Here is a 25,634-nt window from a genome sequence, read left to right on the forward strand (position 1 = left end):
TCATGTATTCGCGCCAATAGTGCTTCTCCACCATGTTTTAGCGTCTCGGCGGGGATTCCATCTGCTCCTGAGGCCTGGTTGTTCTTCAGTTGTCGGATGGCCTTTTTTACCTCATGCCGGGCTGGGAGTGTGCCGAGGTGGTGGTGGGTAGCATGCCACGGGATGGAGTTGAGGACACTCATGTCGAAGACAGAGTCTCGGTTAAGGAGATCTTCGAAGTGCTCCTTCCAGCGGGCACTGACTGCCTCTGTCTGATGAGTACCTCTCCGTTCTTGCCCCGCAGTGGGGTAGGACCTTGGGTGCTTGGGCCGTAGGTGGTCGACTGCGCTAAAGAAACAACGCACGTCGTGGTTGTCGGCTAGCTGCTGGATTTCCTGCGCTTTCTCCACCCACCATCTGTTCCTTGGGTCACGAGTTTTTTGTTGAACCTTGGCCTTCAGGCGTCTGTAGAGCTGCTTTCTTGCTCTCGAATTCTGCTGCTGTTTCCAGATCAGGAATGCCTTGCGCATGTGGCTGATTAGCGCCTGGATCTCCTGGTCGTTCTCATCGAACCAGTCTTGGTGTTTCCTGGTCGAGTGACCGTGCGTCTCTTCACAGGTGCTGATTATGGAGGCCTTGAGTGCAGACCAGTCGCTGTGGACACTGTCTCTGAATCACTGGGAGTCGGCAGGTTGGTTGTGAGGCACAGGCTGAATAGGGCTTTCTTAGCAGGGTCTTTGAGTGCTCCAGCATTGATTCTATTGCCGCCGCACTCCCTCACTTCTGCATTGTGGGGCTTGAACCCATGACCTGAGGTGAAAGTGCTACCAATGAGCCAAGGCTGACAATAATAGCAATTGCTAATCACATAGGAACAAAATATAGTGGCAATTTTTGGGTTTCCCAATTGTTACAATTGTGTGTATTTGCTCATTTTACTCTAATCCAAGTGCAAATGATGACTTTGAATCAAGGAATCAAAAGAAATTCATTCATAACATTAGTATACAAGGAGGGCTTTTGATCCCTGATCAGTTTGATTCATTTAGCTCAGATTACAGATTCCCAGGCTATTGAAGTTAATGTTGCCATTTGCAATTTAAATCAATGTGCCAATTGTGAATGCCTGGTTACATTTTTGCAGATAATGATAGATTGTAACAGAGAACCCATAATGTACAATGGCTACCGGAATATATCAAATGCCATCATATGCTACTAACCCATTTTTCTAGAAATTCATGAATTGAAGTGATCTTTGCAAACAAGTCAATATTACTTCTGAACTGGTGCGAGTCCTGATGAGCTGCAGATTTAGATATTTGTGTAAATAGTATTATCAATTGCTTTTATGAATGTAATAGTAATTCTTTATAATTCAAGTTTGCAAATGAATTTAAGAGGTTAAAAGCAGTGCTTCAATCCTCCAGTCTTCTGCCAATCCAAAGAATCATAGAATTTAGCCCATCCCGGCTCTCCACAAGAGCACTTCAGCTAGTCCCACTCACCCGCCCTTTCCCTGTAGCCCTGCAAATTTTTTTCCTTTGAAAGCCACGATTGAATCTGCCTCCACCACCCTCTCAGGCAGTGCATTTCAGATCCTAACCACTTGCTGCGTAAAAAAGTTTTTCCTCACGTCACCTTTGGTTCTTCTGCCAATCACCTTAAATCTGTGTCCTCTGGTTCTTGACCCTTCCGCCAATGGGAACAGTTTCTATCTACTCTGTCTGGACCCCTCATGATTTTGAACACCTCTATCAAATCTCCTCTCAACCTTCTCTGCTCTAAAGGAAAACAACCCCAGCTTCTCCAGTCTATCCATGTAACTGAAGTCCCTCATCCCTGGAACCACTCAAATCTTTTCTGTACCCTCTCTAAGGCTATCACATCCTTCCTAAAGTGCGGTGCCCAGAATTGGACACAATAGTCCAGTTGAGGCCAAATCAGTGTTTTATAAAGGTTCATAACTTCCTTGCTTTTGTACTCTATGGGTCTATTTATAAAGCCCAGGATCCCATATGCTTTCTTAACTGCTTTCTCAACCTGTCCTGCCACCTTCAACGATTTGTGCACATATACCCCCATGTCTCGCTGTTCATGCACTCCCTTTAGAATTGTACCCTTTAGTTTATTATTGCCTCTTCCTCATTCTTCCTACCAAAATGTATCACTTCACACTTTTCTGCATTAAAGTTGATCTACCACATGTCCGCCCATTCCACCTCTTGAAGTCCATCACTATACTTACAAGTTTTTGTGTCATCTGCAAATTTTGAAATTGTGCCCTGTACACCCAAGTCATCATTAATATATATCAAGGAAAGCAGTGGTCCTAGTACCGAACCCTGGGTAACACCACTGTATACCTTCCTCCAGTCTGATAAACAACAGTTCACCACTACTGTTTCCTGTCACGGAGCCAATTTCATATCCATGCTGTCACTGTCCCTTATTCCATGAGCTTCAACTTTGCTGGCAAGCCTATTATGTGGCACTTTATCAAACGCCTTTTGGAAGTCTATGTACACCACATCAACCGCAATGCCCTCATCAAAAAACTCAATCAAGTTAGTTAAACACGATTTGCCCTCAACAAATCTGTGCTGGCTTTCCTGAATTAATCCACACTTGTCCAAGTGACTGTTAATTTTGTCCCGGATTATCGTTTCTAAAAGCTTCCCCACGACTGAGGTTAAATTGGCTGGCCTGTAGTGCTGGGTTTATCCGTACACCCATTTTTGAATAAGTGTGTAACATTTGCAATTCTCCAGTCCTCTGGCACCACCCCCGTATCTAAGGAGGATTGGAAGATAATGGCCAGTACCTCCACAATTTCTATTTTTACTTCCTTCAGCATTTTAGGATGCATCCCATCCGGTCCTGGTGACTTATCTACTTTAAGTACAGCCAGCCTTTGCAGTACCTCCTCTATCAATTTTTATCCCATCCAGTATCTCAACTACCTCCTCTTTCACTATGACAGCATCTTCTTCCTTGGTAAAGACAGATGCAAAGTACTCATTTAGTACCTCAGCCTCCATGTGTAGGTCTCCATTTTGGTCCCTAAGCGGCGCCACCCCTCCTCTTACTACCCGTTTATTATTTATATGCCTATAGAAGACTTTTACATTCCCTTTTATGTTAGCTGCCAGTCTATTTTCATACTCTCTCTTTGCCCCTCTTATTTCCTTTTTCACTTTCCCTCTGAACTTTCTATATTCAGCCTGGTTCTCACCTGTATTCTCAATCTGTCATACGCCTCCTTTTTCTGCTTCACCTTACTCTATCTCTTTCATCATCCAAGGAGCTCTGACTTTGGTTGCCCTACCTTTCCCCCTTGTGGGAATGTACCTCGACTTTACCCAAACCATCTCCTCTTTAAAGGCAGCCCATTGTTTGATTAGTTAGACAGAAGGCTCACTATCAACAGCATGGTTAAGAAGTTGACACAATGGCCAGGAATTTTCTGTAAAGTTGCACCAAAAGACAGTGTGGTGTCGCTTTACAGTGCGAAAAGTTGAAAAATTAGGATTTGGCTTATGCAATGCCGAAATTTCTTCGATCACCTAGTGATTCGGTGAAACCGCTGCCGCAATTGGTTGCTGCTCATTAACATAGATCCACCCCCACACAAGTATAACCCAAGCAAATTTCCTTAATTGACACCTTTTGATTTTTTCTGGTGTTTTTTTCAGCTTTTCTATTATTTCTACTCACTGGGACCCAAAATGTATTTTCTGCATCATTAAATGCATCTTTCATGGCATCAGAATGATTGAAAAACTTCTCCAATTGCATAAATAATGCTTTGATGGCTTCAAACTTTACTTTTCATGCATAAAGGTACTTGAAGGAATATGGCATAAGTTTGGCATTTAACACAGGCCCCAATTGCTTACGCTGATTTCCACTTGTTTTATGCTTTTTTTTTTTTAATAAAACTACCCATTGTATTTTAAGGAGGTCCCCACAAAATTTTGGCATAATTTGCAGACAGAACGATCTGTGTAAATTTTGGTGCAACTTGCCCGTTACGCCGTTTCAGAACAGTTCTTCTGCTACTGGAAGTTGGGGAATAAGATGAAGCCTACTGAATGCATATTGGACTCCGTCTTTGAAACTTCCTCTGAAGTTTTTAAAAAAGGATGATTAATCCATTATGGACTTCCATCAATGTATGTTTCATAGATTATATGTCAAATGTTTGGCCCCAGTCTCTCTGCTCCACAACCTAACTGCTATCTCCACATCAGGCCCCAGCCCATATCACATTCTACTGAAGACGGCAAAAGATAGAGCGGAGCAGAGAACCCCGTCAAACAAGAGAGACATCTGGTTCAAGTGAAGAGAAATCTTATTCAAAAAGATTGGGGGGGGGGGGGGGTGGAGGAGAGAAAGGAGGGAAAGGAAGAGTTGGGTAGGATATGGCTAGATTGAAGCATTTTGGTCTACATAAGAAACAGGAGTCGTCGGCCAATCAGCCCCTCGAGCCTGCCCCACCATTCAATAAGATCATGGCTGATCCAATCTTGGCCTCAACACCACTTTCCCGCTCTCTCCCCATACCCCTCGATTCCCCTGTAGTTCAAATATCTGTCAATCTCCACCTTGAATATATTCACTGACTCCGCCTCCACAGCTCTCTGGGGTAGAGAATTCCAAAGATTCACGACCCTCAGAAGAAATTCCTCCTCATCTCTGTCTTAAATGGGCGACCCCTTATTCTGAAACTATGCCCCCTAGTTCTAGATTCTCCCACCAGGGGAAACATCCTCTCAGCATCCACCCTGTCAATCCCCCTCAGAATCTTATATGTTTCAATAAGATCACCTCTCATTCTTCTAAACTCCAATGAGTATAGGCCCAACCTGCTCAACCTCTCATCATACGTCAACCCCTTCATCCCAGGAATCAACCTCGTGAACCTTCTCTGCACTGCCTCCAATGCAAGTATATCCTTCCTTAATTATGGAGACCAAAACTGTACGCAGTACTCCAGGTGCGGTCTCACCAGCGCTCTGTAAAGTTGCATCAAAATTTCCTACTTTTATACTCCATACCCCTTGCAATAAAGGCCAACATTCCATTAGCCTTCCCAATTACTTGCTGTTCCTGCATGCTAACTTTTTGTGTTTCATGTACCCTTTGTACTGCAGCATTTTGTAGTCTCTCCATTTAAATAATAATTTGCTTTTTCATTCTTCCTTCCAAAGTGGATAACCTCACATTTTCCCACATTTACTCTATCTGCCAAATTTTTGCCCACTCGCTTAACCTATCTATATCACTTTGCAGACTCCGTGTCCTCCTCACAACTTGCTAACCCACCTATCTTTGTATCATCAACAAATTTGGCTACAGTACACTCGGTCCCTTCATCCAAGTCATTAATATAATTTGTATATAGTTGAGGCCCCAGCACTGATCCCTGCGGCACCCCACTAGTTACTGATTGCCAACTGGAAAATGACCCATTTATCACAACTCTCTGTTTTCTGTTAGTTAGCCAATTCCCTATCCATGCCAATATATTACCCCCAACCCTGTGAGCTCTTATCTTGTGCAGTAACCTTTTATGTGGTACCTTATTGAATGCCTTCTGGAAATCCAAATACACTACATCTACTGGTTCCCCTTTATCCACCCAGTTTGTTACATCCGCAAAAAACTCTAGCAAATTTTTCAAACACCATTTCCCTTTCATAAAACCATGTTGACTCTGCTTGATTGTCTTATGATTTTCTAAATGTCCTGCTATTACCTCCTTAATAATGGATTCCAGCATTTTCCCAATGACTGATGTTAGGCTAACTGGCCTATAGTTTCCTACTTTGTCTCCCTCCTTTCTTGAATAGTGGTGTTACATTTGCGGTTTTCCAATCCGCTGGGACCTCTTCAGAATCCAGGGAATTTTGGTAGATTACAACCAATGCATCCACGACATTACTGGCTCATGACATCTATGACATTACTGGCTCTTTTCTTTATTGTTATGGTACATGTAGGATAGAAAACAGCTTCATTTAAATAAATGACAATTTGACTAATCCACAGCGGTACAGGAACAGAGGAACAAGTTGCTGCAATGTAATGAAAGGTGGTTCTGGTATTATTGTTCTGTCCAGCAGAGGCCCGGATACCTGTCTGTAGCAGGCATCACATATGAATCCAAAGGGCGGCTGCTGCAGCTACGTTAACAACTAGATTGTTCGAGCAGCTTTTAAGTTGGTGCTGGTCTCTCCTGGCTCTTACATTAAGTACATTTCAAATAAGCTGTTTCTATGCAGACTACTGAGTTTGTTCAACGTCACGAGTTTTCACCAATTTCTGGAAAGTTCAGTCATTATCTGACATCCTAGGAATATTTGGCCTGATAGAATCAAGAAACAAACACATTTGATCTCCTTTGTTAACTAGTTACACTTCAAAGGATTAAAAAGTACATCATAGAGGCCGGCTCTAATTCAGCCATCCTTGAGTTAGAGGCAGGGGCTCATTGGAAGGCTAGCAGCAACCCCCACATAAGGTAATAGTTAGGGACCCTCTTTCAGTTCCAGTTTTGTATTAAGTTTCAGTACAGGAGATACAACTTATTTTCTATGCTCAAAGGAGAAATATATAGACCCTGTACACACTTATGTTAACAGTAAAACTCTAAATATATCTAGTGACAGAGTTTCTCTGTCCTCAACTGATTTTACATGAACACATCATCTCCCTTGGCTGTGCAGGTTGCATTTCAAAAGCTTGTTGTCGTCCACAGGGTAGAAGAAACCCTTCCCATCCAACACAGGACCACATTCACATGAAGAGCAAATAAACAGGCGTAATCAAAGACTGCAGCGGCTTCACAGGATTCTTTACCTGGAGGAGTGACTGGTTTGCAAGTCAAGACATACCTTTTTGAAACTTAGTAATACCTCAAAACCCGAATCTCTATTTTTGTTGTCAATTTCCTCCCATCCACTCTTCCTGAAGGAATACGGTTCATAGACAACCTTCAGTACCCTGCACGTGGTCATTCTTCAATTTGAGAGGCTGGATTGAGTGGCTGCAGGCTATTCAAATTCACCTTACCACCAGTAACAGCCCTGTACCCACCACTACTTCATCCCAGGTGTTATACAGCTCAAAGTGCTCTCTCCAGACCGAACCTAAATATGGAAGCATAAAATCTATAAAACATAAATTAATAGGTGAGTAACTGATTTACAATGAATAAATCAAATTCTGTTTTATTTATGTCAAAGAGATTGAGATTTTTACTGGTGTTTTGCAGATCACATTTTGCAATTCAATCCATTTTTCTCTGAAAACCATAAATCAGTGGCTTTGATTATATGTAGTGTCAGAAAATTCAAGAGATATTTGGATAGATATTTGGCAGATTAAGTGATTGAGAGACAGAATATAGTAAGGGATTATTCTGAATTTTGGGACTGGTCTGATGCTGCAAGTCTTTTGTGGCGTTGTACATTTCTCAGTTGCTAATTGTACAGCTGAGTATGTTTTCACAGTTCAAATGGACATATTACTAGTGTACAAAAATTCCACACAGCCATTAAGACTTTCTGCAATCCCAGTGAGCACACTGCAGGTGTTGAACCAGCACGATACACGTGTGTTCTGCAGATTCCTCGCACTGGAGAGCCCATTGCAAATAATTCCCCCTCCACTCCATTAGGCACTGACTCTTGCCGGGAGCCGGCAGCCTTCCCGCACCTTTCCCAACTCGCCATTCTTCAGGTGTGAACCTAGATGGTGAATGTTGGTAGGCCATTATACTGTACCACGAAAGGCATCACAGCCGAGACCAATCCTGTCTTTACCCAACAGTCAAATGTGTACACATCTCCACAGAGGGTTCTTAGACTGCAATCAGGAGAGGGAAACCATCTTCATTTCCTTCTTCACCCAAGTCGCTTTGCCATTTGTAGTGCCCTTAATGCTGCTAATAAGATTGGTTAGTTCAGCACCAACTGGGAATCATACCTTCTGGTTTGTGTAGCTATGTGCTACACAGGGCAGTGTCTTTACTCCAAGGCCATGGGTAAAGGATTTTCTTCAGGAAGTATTTAGCAGTGTTGTCGAGGGTTAATGAAGATCCTGCAGGATGGCTTAATTGAACCTGGACTTGTTTTTGCCATTACTTACCATGGCTTCTACATGTAACCCTGGACAGTACAGGTGCCAGCCCAGCTGAGAAACTCTTGACTTTATGATTCTACAGCTGTCTCAATGAGGCATTACTTCACTCACAGCATTGCCTGAAATATATGCAGACCCACAAAGAGCCAAGAAGCAGTGAAGTGTTCCAGCCTCGAATTAAATTGAATGCCAGCTCCTTAGGTTGCTTCTGGAATCTTGCTACCTTTTGGATTTGGGTCAGTTGAATTTCTCAGCCCAGAATCTCTCAGGCCAGTGAGACGGAGATTGATTTATTACGCGGTTGACTCGGAATCCAGAAACGCAGACGTATGCAGCAGGTCTTTTGAAAGGTTTTCTCGTGCTTCATGCATACGGTGCTGAGCTTGCCCAAACGCCGCTGAGTGGAGAAAAGACAAAGCACACAGTGAGGTGGAGAAGGTTGCAAAGAAGGCTCGTCTACCTCTTCAAACTAAGCTACCCTCCACCTAATCGGGGAGCAGCATAATGAGCCAGTGTGGTCAGTGGAAGGAAAAAGCCACAAGGTGCCTTAACCCCAACCTCAGGAGAGTACTTCCCACTGCACCAGTCAGGCATTTCACATTTCCCACACCGGCCATCCTGAGGTATCGGAGCAAGACTGACAACTTAGTGCAAATCTGGGGCCAATGGCTATGAGAAACTGGATTGAGTTTGACCAAACTCTTCTCACCTAGGACCCTTACATTCAGCAGACAAGAGACTTTCATCCCAAGCCAATCTGGCCAGGGTTCGAGCCTATGTCACAGGCAGGACAGGGCAGTTCCCAACACAATGCCCTATCCAGGCCCCAGAACACTTAATGCCTTACACCAACAGGGGAAAAACACCAGTAACACACAGTGGTGTGACATCATAGCACAGAACACTTGCACAGTGTAAAGATAATGAAGAAACCAGCAGATACTTAAACGGTAACTCTCCATGCCAAGAATGTACAAGGCAATAAACACTACTGATCAAATGATTATACGATGACTTCCAGTCTAGCCTATGTGTACAGTCTTGTAGTATAGCTGCATCTGAATAACTACATACCCAGTACAGAGTAGATGGAGGTCTGGTGAGCAAGTCCTCCCATGCGTTCCAGAACATTCTGCGATCTCTTCCTTGCCATGCTTGAATCCAGAAAAGCCCTATCAAAACACCACAGCACAAACTCAATAGATTCACACATAGCACAAACTACAATTTAAACAAACATGCCTCACATCCACCATCCGTTGCCTCAGTAGACTACCAGCAGTGATAGTTACCCAAATAACATTAGCAAATCCATTTACAACACTAGATCGTTATTATTCCTTTGCTACCTTTTCTCTCCCTCCTTACTACCCCAGTCCCATACTTCTGCTCATGACCATTATAGTGACCCAATGACTGCTTTGGTGAGATGTGGTGACTCAGTACCGAGCAGGTACTGTCCCTGGGAACTCCCGATATGTATGGCTCAGTTTCACACCTAGCTGTGCCTTACCCAAGTGAAACAGCAAGGAAGCCTTAAAAAATGTTTTGTTAAATTAAAAAACTTCTATCCCTGCTTGCCCTTAATTTTGCAGACTTCACTCATTCAGACAGGGCAGACTTCCCCTCACCCTCCCTGCCCTTCAAGTTACTCACTTGGGCTGGTGACTGGTTACCCCAGTCCATACGCTCCGCACTTGGGTAGTTAACTCCCCAGGTCATACCTGGTCTGGTGGCAAGCGATACCACCTCCTACTCTGTAAACATTCACCCAGTCCAGTGACTCAAGTCATAGACCTCATCCACCTTACCTAGTGTCCACAGACTTCTCAGATTCACTCACCTGCATTGCTGCATGCAATGAAACTTGATCGTAACAGATCCTGTGGTTTCCGTTCTGAAACCAAATCGACTCAGTCTCTCTCCCTGAATGTAAGCAAAATTATTTAATTGCATCTCACATCCTGTGGTCACATTCCATATCCTTCCACCTCCCCTCAATTATATCAATCCTTCACAATCCACATCCTTCCACCTCCCCTCAATTATATCAATCCTTCACAATCCACATCCTTCCCCCTTCCCCTCTTAACAACTTGCATGTTAGGGAACAGAGCCAATGTAGGTCAGCGAGGATAGAAGTGATGGGGCGGAGGATTTGGTGCGGGATAGGATATGAGCAGCAAGGATGAGGAGTTGCTCAATGCAGAGGCCGAGGGGGAAAATAGGGAGGATATCTCAGAGAGCAATCGCGGTGGTCTTAGGGAGAGTAGACAATGAAGCAGACCAGCAGCCCAAGATGGAAATTTGGGAGCTGTGTCAGGAGCTAGGTGCGGTTCTGGCATCTGAATGGCCCTTCCCATGACAAATCAAATTGATGGCCTGTATTTACTGCAAACTAATTAGGTCCCAGAGATTGGCCTCTCACTAACAGTTTGGACTTATACATTTAATCGATTTTTCTCCTATTTTTTGCAGCCCATTTTCTCCCCTCCTCTACTGAAGGCAGAAGATTCCTTGCTGGGGCTCAGTTCCACAAACACCAGCTGCCCTCAGGTACGGCACTCAAACGGCAATTCGACACGTGTGAGCCACGATGGTGAATGTCCGCAGAGTCAAGCCCGGTCCTGTCCACAGCCGACCTACAACACACATTCTCCAGCAAGGGTCACTGGACAACAATCGGGAGCAGGAATTCAAACTTAGCTTTCTTCTTCCTAGCCCAGGACAGTGAGGCCAACTGTAGCACCCCAAGCAAAACCCTGGCTGAAATCTGCTGCTTCAGCACAAGCTAGGGATCCAAACGAGAACCTTCCTGCTCTTCAGTTCAGTACCGCACCACATGGTGCACTTACAAACTGCGCCAGTGAGGGGCCCACCATTTACTGCTCGACCATGCCACATCTCCGCCAGTCATTTTCACACCTACCTTGAATGTGCTTGGGGTCCGGATATAAGTCATATCTTCAAGCTCGAGGGAGCCACCAACAAAAAATCTCCGCATTTCTGCTGATGTTCCAGGCAGGATTGGTCTCCAGGTCTGGCATGTCATTGTGTAGCTACCTGTCCATAAAAATGTTACACCTTAGGACGTACATTAAACAAAAAGCAGACCTGTAGGCCAGGAAGGAACTGGGTTAGTCACTAACCTTTCACTTCGGGCATCTGGTTTCAATTGCAGCACAGAGAGATGGGATGAAAGGGTCCAACAGAGACAACAGACTGAAAATCCAAAGTAAAAATACTGGAAAAACACTCAGGCTCCAGCGTTCTTGGGTCAATATCCAAAACATGAACCTATCTTTTCAGAAATGGCGAGATTAGCTAGGTGAAGAGAGTTTGGGCAGTCTCAATCCAATTCCCAGTCCACGTGAACCAACAGCACAAAACCATCAGTTAGTAATCTTCTTTCTTTAATCTCACTTAGAGACCATAGACAGCTGGTGTGGGAAACCGAAAAATGACACACTGTGCAGTCGCGAGAGTCCTTCTAAGGTTGAGGGCAAGGCACGTTGTTGAGGCAGAGTAAAGGGAGCTTTATTCAGCATCTAACTGTGCTGAACTTGACCTGGGAGTGCTCAATGCTGACACTAGATAGTGAAAAGAAAAATGATCCATTCCCCAACACTGTCACTTAACTGAAATGGCCGTTCATGTTGATTCATCATGAAAAAAATCCATACTGGGGGATGGGTAGCAACATCGGAATCACAGCACACACAGCCACTGGGTACAGGAAACTTTCGATTTACCGACACCTAAATAACCGGAAATCTCGGTTAACCGGCAAAATTCAGGAGTAGGTTCAGGTAACTTTTATTACTTACCTTCCTCCATTTGTTGCTGTGCAAGGGTGTGGCTGCAGCTGTTGCTAAGCTAGAGACGCTTGCAACTTGTGGCCATTGTTCTGAAGCTGTTGCTTACAGGGTTTGTTGCTTTATACGAGCTCTCAGCTCCGTATCTTTTACTATAGCGTTCGGTTATCTGGAATTTTTGATGAACCGGCACCACGTCGGTCCCGTCCGTGCCGGATAAAAAAAAGTTTCTTGCATTGAATCACGCTTGTTGCCCACAATTAAGATTTTGTAAATTAAGTTTTAAGAGTTTATCTGCAGTTAAACATTGTGTGTGAACTGCTGTACATTTTGATCGCATGGTGCTCGAGGGAAGGTACATTGTTGTATTGGGTTTGTTGTCATTACTATGATGGGGGCTACACGTATTTAGCAGCTGGAGCAACTGGATTGGTCTTAGGCCCTGCAGTTCAACTGGCAGGGATCTCAGCTGCTGAGTTCAAGTTCTCAGTCGCACTGTTGTAGGGAGTCACAGAGCAGAGGCCCAGTGACTTCTTGTGGAGATGGTAACAAGAGAAGTGTAAAGTAGGTTGCCCTGGGTGCTGGCTACAGAATGGCACTGCCAAAGTTCTGGGAGACAGACAATATCTTAGGTGGGGATGGTAACAGGAAAGTTCAAAGTCAAGAGGTGAAGGAGATCAAAGACATGAAATCCATGCCCAGTGTAGGCTTAGCCATACAAACCAGAAGGACCACAGATTCAATTTTCAGTCTGTGCCGCTCTCAACTGGGGTAAGAATGAGCCTTGTTTTCTTTCCCCCCCCCATACGGCTCATGGAGGTCACAAAGACCGGATCAGCTTCGCTTTGATGCTCACCAATCCTTAAATAGCCCATTAACACTCAGTGTCCAGGATCAGATTAAGAATGGCATGCAAGCATGGTAGAGTCGTACTACGGGCACTCTGAACCATACCACCAGGAGTCAGTGCTGAGGTAGAGTCGTACCATGGGCACTCTGAACCATGCCACCAGGAGTCAGTGCTGAGGTAGAGTCGTACTACGGGCACTCTGAACCATACCACCAGGAGTCAGTGCTGAGGTAGAGTCGTACCATGGGCACTCTGAACCATACCCACCAGGAGTCAGTGCTGAGGTAGAGTCGTACCATGGGCACCCTGAACCATACCCATCAGGAGTCAGTGCTGAGGTAGTGTCGTACCATGGGCACCCTGAACCATACCCACCAGGAGTCAGTGCTGAGGAGGAGGTGGTGCTGAGGAGAAACCCACAAGTAAATAAAAAACAAAAAACAGCAAATGCTGGAAAACACAGTATCTGCAGAGAACAGACCAGTTAATGCTTCAGGTTTAACCCTTCATCAGAACACAGTTACCTTGTTGGTTCTCTCCACAGTTGCTGATTAACTTGCTGAGTGTTGGGAGTATTTTCTGATTATGAAAGAAAGACTTGCATTTCTACAGCGCCTTTCACGACCTCAGGACGTCCCAAAGAGCTTTACAGCCATTGAAGTACTTTTTGAAGTGTAGTCACTGTTGTAATGTAGGAAACACAGCAGCCAATTTGCACATAGCAAGCTCCCACAAATAGCAATATGATAATCACCTGATAATCAGGTTTTTTTTTAATGATTTTGATTGCGGGATAAATATTGGCCAGGACACTGGGGATAACTCTCCTGCTCTTCTTCGAAAACGTCCACTTGAGAGGGAAGACGGGGCCTCGGTGCAAGGTCTCATCCGAAAGACGGCACCTCCAACAGTGCAGCACTCCCTCAGCACTGCATTGGAGTGTCAGCCTAAATTTCTGTACTCAAGTCTCTGGAGTGGAACTTGAACCCACAACATTCTGACTCAGAAGCAAGAGTGCTACTAACTGAGCCATGGTACAGATTAAGAGTGTTTTCTTACCAGGACTGTCAGGGATGCTGATGTAACCGTACCCCTCAACACGGTATCTCTGCCAGAAGTCACAAGAGTGCACCCCAAAGAAAAGCACAGGCCACCGCAGCAGGGAACCTGCAAAATCCAGAAAACATCAAACTCATTAAAACTGAAATATCCCTACCGTTACCAACAATATATTGCTGAGGTGCTGAGATACAGAAGGCCTTTGCACAAGGGACTGAGGAGCTCCGAGATACAGGAGATTCTTACAAAAGAATTAGAAGCAGGAGTCAGCCATATGGCCCCTCAAGCCTGCTCCGCCATTCAATAAGATCATGGCTGATCTTCAACCTCAATTCCACTTTGCTGCCCTATCCACATATCCCTCGAGTCCAAAAATCTATCGATCTCAGCCTTGAATATACTCAACAACTAAGCATCTGCAGCCGTTTGGGGCAGAGAATTCCAAAGATTCACAGCCCTCTGAGTGAATAAACTCCTCCTCATCTGTATCTTAAAAGGCCGATCCCTTATCCTGAGACTATGTCCCCTCGTACTAGACTCTCCAGCCAGGGGAAACAACCTCTCAGCATCTATCCTGTCGATCCCTCTCAGAATCTTATATGTTTCAATGAGATCACACCTCATTCTCTAAACTCCAGAGAGTCTAGGCCCAATCTACTCAATCTCTCCTCATAGGACAACCCGCTCATCCCAGGAATCAATCTGGTGAAGTTTTGTTACACTGCCTCTAAGGCAAGTATATCCTTCCTTAGATAAGGAGACCAAAACTGTGCACAGTACTCCAGGTGTGGTCTCACCAAAGGCCTGTACACAAGGGACTGGGGAAGCACTGAGGTACAGGTGATCCTTACACAAGAGGCTCAGGAGCAGAGATGCAGAAGACACTTACACAAAGGACTGAAGCATGGAGGTACAGGCGAGCTTCACATAAGGGACTGGGGAGCACAAATTAAAAATATAACAGAAAAAATGCACTCGCTTTTGGTTATATCATGAATGGGCAGGCACACGCTTATTGGGTGGGGGGGGGGGGGGTGAAAGAGAGGCATCACTTTATCAAGAAATTATTTTGACACCATCAATGGGACGGTACTGCTCCAAGTATTTGTTTATTATTGCTGTTATATGCCATAATGTTATATACATGGTTCCACAAGGACGAAGTTAATCCTGAGCACTATTTTAAATAAAACCACCTCAGAAAAAGGGGATACAAGAACAAACTGAGAAAAGGGAAGTTCAGGACTGACGTCAGGAGGCAATACACACAAAGAATGACTGATACCTGGAATGGGGTACGGGTAGGGTAGCAGAGGCAAAGCTTTCGAGCCATTTAAGAGGCCATTACGGCGATGAAAGGAAATCATTGTTTTGATGGCAGGATGAGGCAGTAGGGCAGATTGGTCCCCTCACTTATACCTACCTTTGACATTTTGGTAGCCTGTTCACTGAGCTGTTTAAAAAACCAAGATTCCAGGTTCAATGACCAGTATACATGGAGTTAGGGCTGTGGTAGGGACAGCACAGCTGGGCTTTTCATTCAGGATCAGGAGGGGAGGGAAACCGGCTGGTGTTCCCTCTTGTATTCACTATTTAGAGATCCCTACTGGAAGACATTCATGTGCGGCTATCCAGGGGGAAAGATCTGACTTTGATGTCTCCCGTGGTTGATTGAGTGCCAACACATACTGTCTAGGCTCATACACAAAGAATGGACACAGCACTAGAAGGTGGTAGGCATCACTGTGCTGTATCCGAGCAGGAGTCAGTGCCTTCAGGAGAGATGGGGAGGAAATTTCAGGAGTCAGCGCCGGAAATTGGAATAAGACAACTTTGTGTTTTAAATTGGTCCTCTGCTCTAATTACTGAAGTGAGCTTTTAAACAAAGTTGAACTGTATAATCATAGTCACATCAGCAGCAAAGGGTTACCTCAGATGCCGACAGTGGGTATAAAAGGTACACCACCAATCCATACACTCGGATTACCATTCGGGGTGGGGGGTAAACAGACTCACTTTGGAGTCGTGATGCTTCCACAATGGAAGCTTGGATCCAATAAAACACTCCGCGGCAGACTTGGTGATCAGACACCTGGCTGCAGGCAGGGCAGCAGTACTCTGGGGCACTATTAATGATTGGCCAACCCAGTCTGGCTCATTGATAGGAACTGGAGGGTTAGATGTTACTGGAAACTGGCATTCTTCCCAATCAGCTCCAGATAACCTACAAGCCAATGTCCCAATAGGCAGGGCGGACGAGCAGCAGGAAGTTAGCTGACTAAACTGCAGCGGCAGTATCCTGCATACACTTGTTGCTCTCTACAGCCTTATTTCCATTAGCCTGTCTCTAAGCTCTCTGCGCTTACACAAGCGAGGTGTCCCCCTACAGGGAGAGAGAGTATGCACTCCATGTCTGACCAATAAAAACTCTACCCATGTGGATCGTCAGTGGCTTAGTTTGAAGACACTGGGATGGGTTTGCACATGTCAGACACCTGCCTGATAAAGACAGAAAAAAATCCACAATTCAGCACCGACATCTTGCCCTTAACATCTATCCCCCACCCCCCAAAAGAAGTTTCAAGATGTTGATAAGAGTTCATCTCAAAGTTCAAGAGGTTCCTGCTCAAGGGCACCAAGCAGACAACACGAGATAAAGTGGGTAGAATCGGAAATATTTTGTATTCTTTAGTTCAATGTCACATTCAGCTCATTACATCAAATTCTTTGGTTACCAGGGAACAAACTATCTAAGCACCCTGTATGTCAGTATTTGGCGGGGCCCCCACACGGTTCACCTCTCCCTTTATATAAATAGTGAGCAACACTATGAGAAAGAAGATTTGCCAGCTATTAATAGTAAATATGTACTCATCTCTTGTGAAGTGATCAGTGACTGAGCTGTTCCTGTTTGGTAGATAGGAGCTGGGAGCAGGTATGTAGAGCTGTAGATCTTCTGACCCACAGCAGAAGGCTGCCAAGTTTGCTGACCATTAGACCCTTTAGGCTATGGGGTCGAATTTTACTGGAACATTTTCTACCCCTCCCCTCTTTAATCTCTCAACATAGCTGGGACAGCAGGAAGTTTACCACAACTGGAGTACAGGGGAAAAGAATACATTGAAAAGCAAAGTTATTCAGGGTTACTGCTTCCAATTGTTACATAGTTTCATCTCATCCAAATGATGGCTATTTGGATGAGGTACAGCAGGGCTTCAGTCCCTGTGGAACAGTATGGTGACAGGAGGAGAATTGGTGGGGAAATAAGATCTGACCATCAGTGACCTCAGGTTGCTCTCCTTTACCATTAGTATTTGGTTAGAGAGTGCTATCTGCGTTACTCTCGGAGCACTTTGTCTCACCATCCTCTTTGGCAGAGTATAAAGCACAGCACAGCAAGGCTCTAGAACAAGTAACTGGATGGCCCAGAGACAGCAGCCTGGGGTGACTGTTGCTCCGTTTCTCACCATCGCCACCCCTGATGATGCTAGTTCCTGCTGAGGTGAAGTGTGTAGAGCAGGAAAAACAAAATAAATAAATTTGTAGTTACATGGCGCAGTAAAAAGCTACAACAAAAGTTCATGGCTACAAGCCCTTCCTCCCCACCATCCTGGTCCCAGTCAGGTCCATGCGAGGAAGGGTGGAAACCAGGTACTCCCCCACCAAAGCTCCTTTCAAAGGACAATTCTGTAGCAGCAGCGGAGGTTCAGCGGTCACCTGCCCACCACCTCAGGCATGGTCAGTTCAGAGTGTAGGGATAATTAATTGGGGATTAGGAGAGAACTAGATGCACTGGTACTTTCACAGGAAGCAACCCGAGAGTTTCTGTAACTGTCAATGTTAAAAACAGCTTGGTGAGCACGCGACAATTCTATAGATATAGGGAAACCCTTAAAATCACTAAAGCAAAATGGAGATGGGCATCTCAGCATGGCATGCTTGGAAGCTCTGAGATCCCATCTGGTATAAGAGAAGCCTTTTGCTTCAAAAGGAAAATGGGAAACTCACCCTCAGGTTGCTCCTCGCTTCTTAAGCTCATTTCAAAGTTGAATGGATATGAAAAATAGGCCACATTCTCCTATTTAAAATAACAACAGTAATTACAACGGGACACGGTGCTCAGCGCTGATGTTTAATCCCTTAAACACCGGCTTACTTTTAACTTCCATTACGTAACATTTTCTTTTAAAGAAACTGCAGATGGGAACCATTAAAAGTGAAGTACACTGGAATCTTATTGCAATGCTGTTCCCTTTTAAATCTGTGGGCTCTGGCACCGATTTGTTTTATTAAATAATTTTCCTGACCAAGTATCTAAGGTGTTAGCGCATGGCTCAGTGGTAGCACTCTTGAATCCACAACTTTCTGATTCAGAGGCAAGTCCCACTCCAGAGACTTGAGCACAAAATCTAGGTTGACACTCCAGTGCAGTACCAAGGGAATGCTGAACTGTCAGAGGTGCTGTCTTTCGGATGAGATGTTAAACCATGTCTGTGCCATGTCAGTTGGACGTAAAAGATCCCATGGCACTATTTCAACGAAGAGCAGGGGAGTTCTCCTCGGTGTCCTGGCCAATATTTATCCCTCAACCAACATCACTAGAACAGATTATCTGGTCATTATCACATTGCTGTTTGAGAGACCTTGCTGTGCTTAAAATTGGCTGCCGTGTTTCCTACATTACAACAGTGACTACACTTCAAGAGTACTTCATTGGGACGTCCCAAGATTGTGAAAGGCGCTATATAAATGCAAGTCTTTCTTTCCAATGACCATACACAAACATCCCACCTACCTAAACAATAGCAAAACACTAGCCATAACATTGAATTATGTGGCACTATTTAGATAAGAAAGATTTAATTTGCAGCCATTAAAAAACCATGATGATCTGGAGAGGATGGCAACAGAATTAAGTCTGAAAATTCAAATCATGTAGTTTAATAAAGGAACAAAGAGTGAACTTGCATTTATATAGTGCCTTTTTTCTCCTAAAACACTTTACAGCAAATTAATTACTTTTGAAGTGTAGCCACTTATGTGGCCAAACATGGCAGCCATGTGACATCTTGCACACAGCAAGACGCCACAAACAACAATGAGATCATTGGCCAGTTGATCTGTTTTTGGTTGTGTTGGTTGAGGGAAGAACATTGGCGAGGGCCATGCTCCTCTTTGAAAAGTGCCATTGGATGTGTTACGCATAGCTGAGCGTAATACAGCACCTCCAATGTTGCAGCACTCCCTCAGTACTGCACAGAATTATCAGCCTAGCTTGTGCGCTCAATTCCCTGGAGTGGAATTAGAACGTACAACCTTGTGATTGAGTGGCGAGAGGATTACTGCTTAGCCAAACTAACACTAACAATAATTCCCAGACTTGCTACTTTAAGGTTAAGAACCAGTAAGAAATATTTTTGTATATAACCGTGCATGTATGGGTTGCATTTCTGCAACCTTTGTTCAAATATTTCCTTCAGCTAAACAAAAGAACAGAAAAATGTTGTAAACACACAGCAGGTCCATCAGCATCCGAAGAGAGTAACAGGTTATGGTATTTGATTTCAGAGGGGTAGCTACCCTAAACATTAATCTGTCTATCAGATGCTGACAGACCTGCTGTATATTTCCAGTTTTTATTGCAGATTTAGAATATTCACTCATTTTCTTATCTCTATTTCTAGCTTGTTGATCATCACGGTTCAAACATTGTTTCTGAAGTCTCCTTACCCGGTCTTGGACTTTGGTAGAACAAGTCTGGGTCACTCCAGACAACTGCTGCTTTGGAGGACAGGACCAATCTAGACATGAACAAATTAAAGTGTTATTTCGGCTCTGCAGGCACCATGTGCCAGTGTGCGGTAGTACACAAATCACGGAATCTACACTAGCACTAAAACTCCAATCACAAAAGGAGAGAGTAGAAAACAGCCAACAGTATAAAGATCCTCCAGTTACTTCAAGTAAGACTTTCCCACTCACTTATTTCAACATTTTGCAGTTCCCGATTGATTTTTTTTGATACCGAGTGGTAGTACACCATATTGTACAAATCAAGCCAAATCATTACAACATCTATAGCCATGTATAGTATATTACAAGTCTTGCACAATGCATGCACTTCCTCTAACTCCAAGGGCTTTTTCTACCCTCCATAAACTTGAGGTGATCCAAAATTCTGCTGCCCATGTCCTAGCTCGCACCAAGTCCCGTTCATCCATCACCCGTGCTCGCTGACCTACATTGGCTCCCAGTTAAGCAACGCCTAATTTTAAAATGTGCATCCTTGTTTTCAAATCCCTACATGGCATCACCCCTCCCTATCTCTAATATCCTCTAGTCCTATTATCCTCCAAGTTATCTGCGCTCCTCCAATTCTGGCCTCTTGAGCATCCACGATTTTAAATCGCTCAACCATTGCTCAACCCAAAGATGTGCGGGTTAGGTTGATTGGCTATGATAAATTGACCCTTAGTGTTAGGGGGATTAAATACGTGGGGTTACAGGGCTAGGGTGGGATATGTGTTGGTGTAGGGGTTACGGGGATCGGGTGGGATATGTGTCGGTGCAGGCTTGATGGGCCGAAATGGCCTCCATCTGCACTGTGGAGTTTCTGTGATTCTGTGATTGCCAGCCATGCCTTCAGCTGCCTAGGCCCTAAGCTCTGGAATTCCCTCCCTAAACCTCTTCGCCTCTCTACCTCTCTTTCCTCCTTTAAGACGCTCCTTAAAACCTCACGTCCCCCAATATCTCATGTGGCTCGGTGTTAAATTTTGTTTGATAATGCTTCTGTGAAGTGCCTTGGGATGTTTTAATACGTTAATGGTGCTATAAAAATACAAGTTGTTGTTGTTTCCCAGTAATGAGCTAGGAAGGCTCTTTCAGTTATTTAAGCACACAAATGTGTTTATAATTACAGTATAAGCACACTAAAAGCTTTAAATAACTAAGACAAGCTTCCCAACTCCACGTTGGGGAATCAGTGCTGTAAAACATCTAAGGAGGGTGCAAGGAATTGATGAAGGCTTATCCTCCCTCACATTATCCCAGATACACGGTCCATTCCTCCCCAATAGCCCCACATCCCTCCAAGTTCTCCCCACACTCCCAAACCTCATTACCCCCACCTCCCCAATACTTATACATGTCCATCTCCCCGCAACCCGACCACCTCCCCCGCAACCCGACCATCTCCCCGCAACCCGACCATCTCCCCTACCAGTGGATTCTGGACTTCAAAAAAACTAAGACATAAAATTGAGGACATAGCTTAAAAAATACAATAATCAGGTAAACTTAATATTTTTGGAAATAAATACATAATTTGATCCCAAAAATGTTGCTAACCCTTCGATAACAGTTTATAATAAAAATACTTGTACTTAATCACCATAAATTAGTGGGCCTGACAATATATTGTTTGTTACATAAGCAAAAAAAAGGCATATCTTCAGATTTACTGCCAGCAACACTACAGGAGATTCATTAATATAGATGTATAGTATTGAGATGTACCTATCACCCTTCAAATAAATCAATCATTTTTAAAAAAAGGTAATTTCCTTGGTTTCTTCTGACCTTAGGAGAGAAGCCAGGCATTTACAAGCAGTTGACAATCTACAGAATCTTCCTAGCAAGCAGCCTCTAAACAGGATCAGCCTTGCCCTAGCACTCAGTCAGAAAGTCATGGGTTCAAGTCCCACTCCAGGACTTAAGCCTGACACTTGAGTGCAGTACTGAAGGAGTGCTGTACTGTTGGAGATGCTGTCTTTCAGATGTGATAGTAAACTCAGTCCCACGTCTGCCCTCTCAGATGGACATAAAAGATCCCATGGCATTATTCGAAGAGGAGCAGGGGAGTTCTCCTGGTGTCCTGGCCAATATCTATCCCTCAGCCAACACCAATAGATTAACTTGTCATTTATCTGATTGCTATTTGTGGGAGCTTCCTGTGCAGAAATCGGCTGCTCCATTTGCTTACATACGAGCAGCGACTGTAATTCAAAAATACTTTATTGCCTGTGAAGCACTTTGGGATGGCCTGAGGTGATATAAATGCAAGTTAATTATTTTCTTTTTTCTAGGATGTGCTTATTTACACCAATAAGACCTCACAACCTTAAAGGGACAGGCCAGTTTGCTCACAACTCCACCTCAGCAGTAGAATCACACAGTTGAGTTGGACACCAAAATGCTTCTGTCCTTAGTATGTGTGAGGAAACACTATTTATGTGAACAATGCCACAGGAGATCTGCCAGTATAAACACACAGACCAGGTGATGTGTGAGACTGCAGAGAAATACATCAAGGCGGAGCTTTGCCAAAAGCAAATATTCTGTTAAATGGACTAAAATTGTTACCAGGGTAATTCAAGGTGTCAGAAATTCAAGTTATGAAGAAAAGTTAAGAAAGGTAAGCCTTTTTCTTTTGGGAAGAGGAGGAAACTTTTGGAATTGAAGCTGATCCAGGCAGCAGAGAGATAACCCGTACCTGAACTGCTCCTCTACTCTTGTGACTGGACCAGCAGGGGGGGGGGTAACCTGTACAAACCATCCTTCACTCATGTGGGCGGACCAGCAGGGGAGGGGTAACCTGTACAAACCATCCTTCACTCATGTGGGCGGACCAGCAGGGGAGGGGTAACCTGTACAAACCATCCTTCACTCGTGGGCGGACCAGCAGGGGAGGGGTAACTTGCACAAACCATCCTTCACTCATGTGGGCGGACCAGCAGGGGAGGGGTAGCCTGTACAAACCATCCTTCACTCATGTGAGCGGACCAGCAGGGGAGGGGTAGCCTGTACAAACCATCCTTCACTCATGTGGGTGGACCAGCAGGGGAGGGGTAACTTGCACAAACCATCCTTCACTCATGTAGGTGGACCAGCAGGGGAGGGGTAACTTGTACAAACCATCCTTCACTCATGTGGGTGGACCAGCAGGGGAGGGGTAACTTGCACAAACCATCCTTCACTCATGTAGGTGGACCAGCAGGGGAGGGGTAACTTGTACAAACCATCCTTCACTCATGTGAGCGGACCAGCAGGGGAGGGGTAACTTGCACAAACCATCCTTCACTCATGTAGGTGGACCAGCAGGGGAGGGGTAACTTGTACAAACCATCCTTCACTCATGTGGGCGGACCAGCAGGGGAGGGGTAACCTGTACAAACCATCCTTCACTCATGTGGGCGGACCAGCAGGGGAGAGGTAACCTGCACAAACCATCCTTCACTCATGTGGGCGGACCAGCAGGGGAGAGGTAACTTGTACAAACCATCCTTCACTCATGTGGGCGGACCAGCAGGGGAGGGGTAACTTGTACAAACCATCCTTCACTCATGTGGGTGGACCAGCAGGGGAGGGGTAACCTGTCCAAACCATCCTTCACTCATGTGGGTGGACCAGCAGGGGGGGGGTAACTTGTACAAACCATCCTTCACTCATGTAGGCGGACCAGCAGGGGAGGGGTAACCTGTACAAACCATCCTTCACTCATGTAGGTGGACCAGCAGGGGAGGGGTAACTTGTACAAACCATCCTTCACTCATGTGAGTGGACCAGCAGGGGAGGGGTAACCTGTACAAACCATCCTTCACTCATGTAGGTGGACCAGCAGGGGAGGGGTAACCTGTACAAACCATCCTTCACTCATGTGAGTGGACCAGCAGGGGGGGGGTAACCTGCACAAACCATCCTTCACTCATGTAGGTGGACCAGCAGGGGAGAGGTAACCTGTACAAACCATCCTTCACTCATGTAGGTGGACCAGCAGGGGAGGGGTAACTTGTACAAACCATCCTTCACTCATGTAGGTGGACCAGCAGGGGAGGGGTAACCTGTACAAACCATCCTTCACTCATGTGGGCGGACCAGCAGGGGGGGGGGTAACTTGTACAAACCATCCTTCACTCATGTGGGCGGACCAGCAGGGGAGGGGTAACCTGTACAAACCATCCTTCACTCATGTGGGCGGACCAGCAGGGGAGGGGTAACTTGTACAAACCATCCTTCACTCATGTGGGCGGACCAGCAGGGGAGGGGTAACCTGTACAAACCATCCTTCACTCATGTAGGTGGACCAGCAGGGGAGGGGTAACCTGTACAAACCATCCTTCACTCATGTAGGTGGACCAGCAGGGGAGGGGTAACCTGTACAAACCATCCTTCACTCATGTAGGTGGACCAGCAGGGGAGGGGTAACCTGTACAAACCATCCTTCACTCATGTGAGCGGACCAGCAGGGGAGGGGTAACTTGCACAAACCATCCTTCACTCATGTGGGCGGACCAGCAGGGGAGGGGTAACCTGTACAAACCATCCTTCACTCATGTAGGTGGACCAGCAGGGGAGGGGTAACCTGTACAAACCATCCTTCACTCATGTAGGTGGACCAGCAGGGGAGGGGTAACCTGTACAAACCATCCTTCACTCATGTAGGTGGACCAGCAGGGGAGGGGTAACCTGTACAAACCATCCTTCACTCATGTGAGCGGACCAGCAGGGGAGGGGTAACTTGCACAAACCATCCTTCACTCATGTGGGCGGACCAGCAGGGGAGGGGTAACCTGTACAAACCATCCTTCACTCATGTGGGTGGACCAGCAGGGGAGGGGTAACTTGTACAAACCATCCTTCACTCATGTGGGCGGACCAGCAGGGGAGGGGTAACCTGTACAAACCATCCTTCACTCATGTGAGCGGACCAGCAGGGGAGGAGTAACCTGTACAAACCATCCTTCACTCATGTGGGCGGACCAGCAGGGGAGGGGGTAACTTGTACAAACCATCCTTCACTCATGTGGGTGGACCAGCAGGGGAGGGGGTAACTTGTACAAACCATCCTTCACTCATGTGGGTGGACCAGCAGGGGAGGGGTAACTTGTACAAACCATCCTTCACTCATGTGGGCGGACCAGCAGGGGAGGGGTAACTTGTACAAACCATCCTTCACTCATGTGGGCGGACCAGCAGGGGGGGGGTAACCTGCACAAACCATCCTTCACTCATGTGGGCGGACCAGCAGGGGAGGGGTAACCTGTACAAACCATCCTTCACTCATGTGGGCGGACCAGCAGGGGAGGGGTAACCTGTACAAACCATCCTTCACTCATGTGGGCGGACCAGCAGGGGAGGGGTAACCTGTACAAACCATCCTTCACTCATGTGGGCGGACCAGCAGGGGGGGGGGTAACCTGCACAAACCATCCTTCACTCATGTAGGTGGACCAGCAGGGGAGGGGTAACCTGTACAAACCATCCTTCACTCATGTAGGTGGACCAGCAGGGGAGAGGTAACCCGTACAAACCATCCTTCACTCATGTAGGTGGACCAGCAGGGGGGGGGTAACCCGCACAAACCATCCTTCACTCATGTAGGTGGACCAGCAGGGGAGGGGTAACCTGTACAAACCATCCTTCACTCATGTGGGTGGACCAGCAGGGGAGGGGTAACCTGTACAAACCATCCTTCACTCATGTGGGCGGACCAGCAGGGGAGGGGTAACCTGTACAAACCATCCTTCACTCATGTGAGCGGACCAGCAGGGGAGGGGTAGCCTGTACAAACCATCCTTCACTCATGTGAGCGGACCAGCAGGGGAGGGGTAACCTGTACAAACCATCCTTCACTCATGTGGGCGGACCAGCAGGGGAGGGGTAACCTGTACAAACCATCCTTCACTCATGTGGGCGGACCAGCAGGGGAGGGGCAACTTGTACAAACCATCCTTCACTCATGTGAGCGGACCAGCAGGGGAGGGGTAACCTGTACAAACCATCCT

At 45.7% G+C, this 25,634-nt stretch overlaps 1 protein-coding gene across 3 annotated transcripts in view; it reads right to left on the reverse strand.

The window, feature by feature from the left end:
• Positions 1 to 5,942: 5,942 nt before the first annotated feature.
• The window catches only part of mks1 (MKS transition zone complex subunit 1), a 70,102-nt gene continuing 50,410 nt past the window's right edge, over positions 5,943 to 25,634 (reverse strand). For 2 of the 3 annotated variants that reach the window (XM_085964341.1, XM_085964340.1), the window contains exons 12-18: positions 19,582 to 19,652; positions 17,860 to 17,929; positions 13,852 to 13,959; positions 11,057 to 11,190; positions 9,971 to 10,053; positions 9,202 to 9,299; positions 5,943 to 8,524 (exon numbers count right to left, since the gene is read on the reverse strand). In XM_085964341.1, the coding sequence (XP_085820467.1) occupies positions 8,421 to 8,524; positions 9,202 to 9,299; positions 9,971 to 10,053; positions 11,057 to 11,190; positions 13,852 to 13,959; positions 17,860 to 17,929; positions 19,582 to 19,652 (668 nt within the window). In that variant the 3' untranslated portion in view covers positions 5,943 to 8,420. The remainder of the gene's footprint in view (positions 8,525 to 9,201; positions 9,300 to 9,970; positions 10,054 to 11,056; positions 11,191 to 13,851; positions 13,960 to 17,859; positions 17,930 to 19,581; positions 19,653 to 25,634) is intronic. The other variant, XR_015073209.1, reaches the window with a different exon arrangement.

Source organism: Somniosus microcephalus, chromosome 22 (genome assembly GCF_052327205.1).
Source record: "Somniosus microcephalus isolate GS21.2 chromosome 22, FLI_Smic_1.0, whole genome shotgun sequence".
Lineage (NCBI taxonomy): Eukaryota > Metazoa > Chordata > Chondrichthyes > Squaliformes > Somniosidae > Somniosus > Somniosus microcephalus.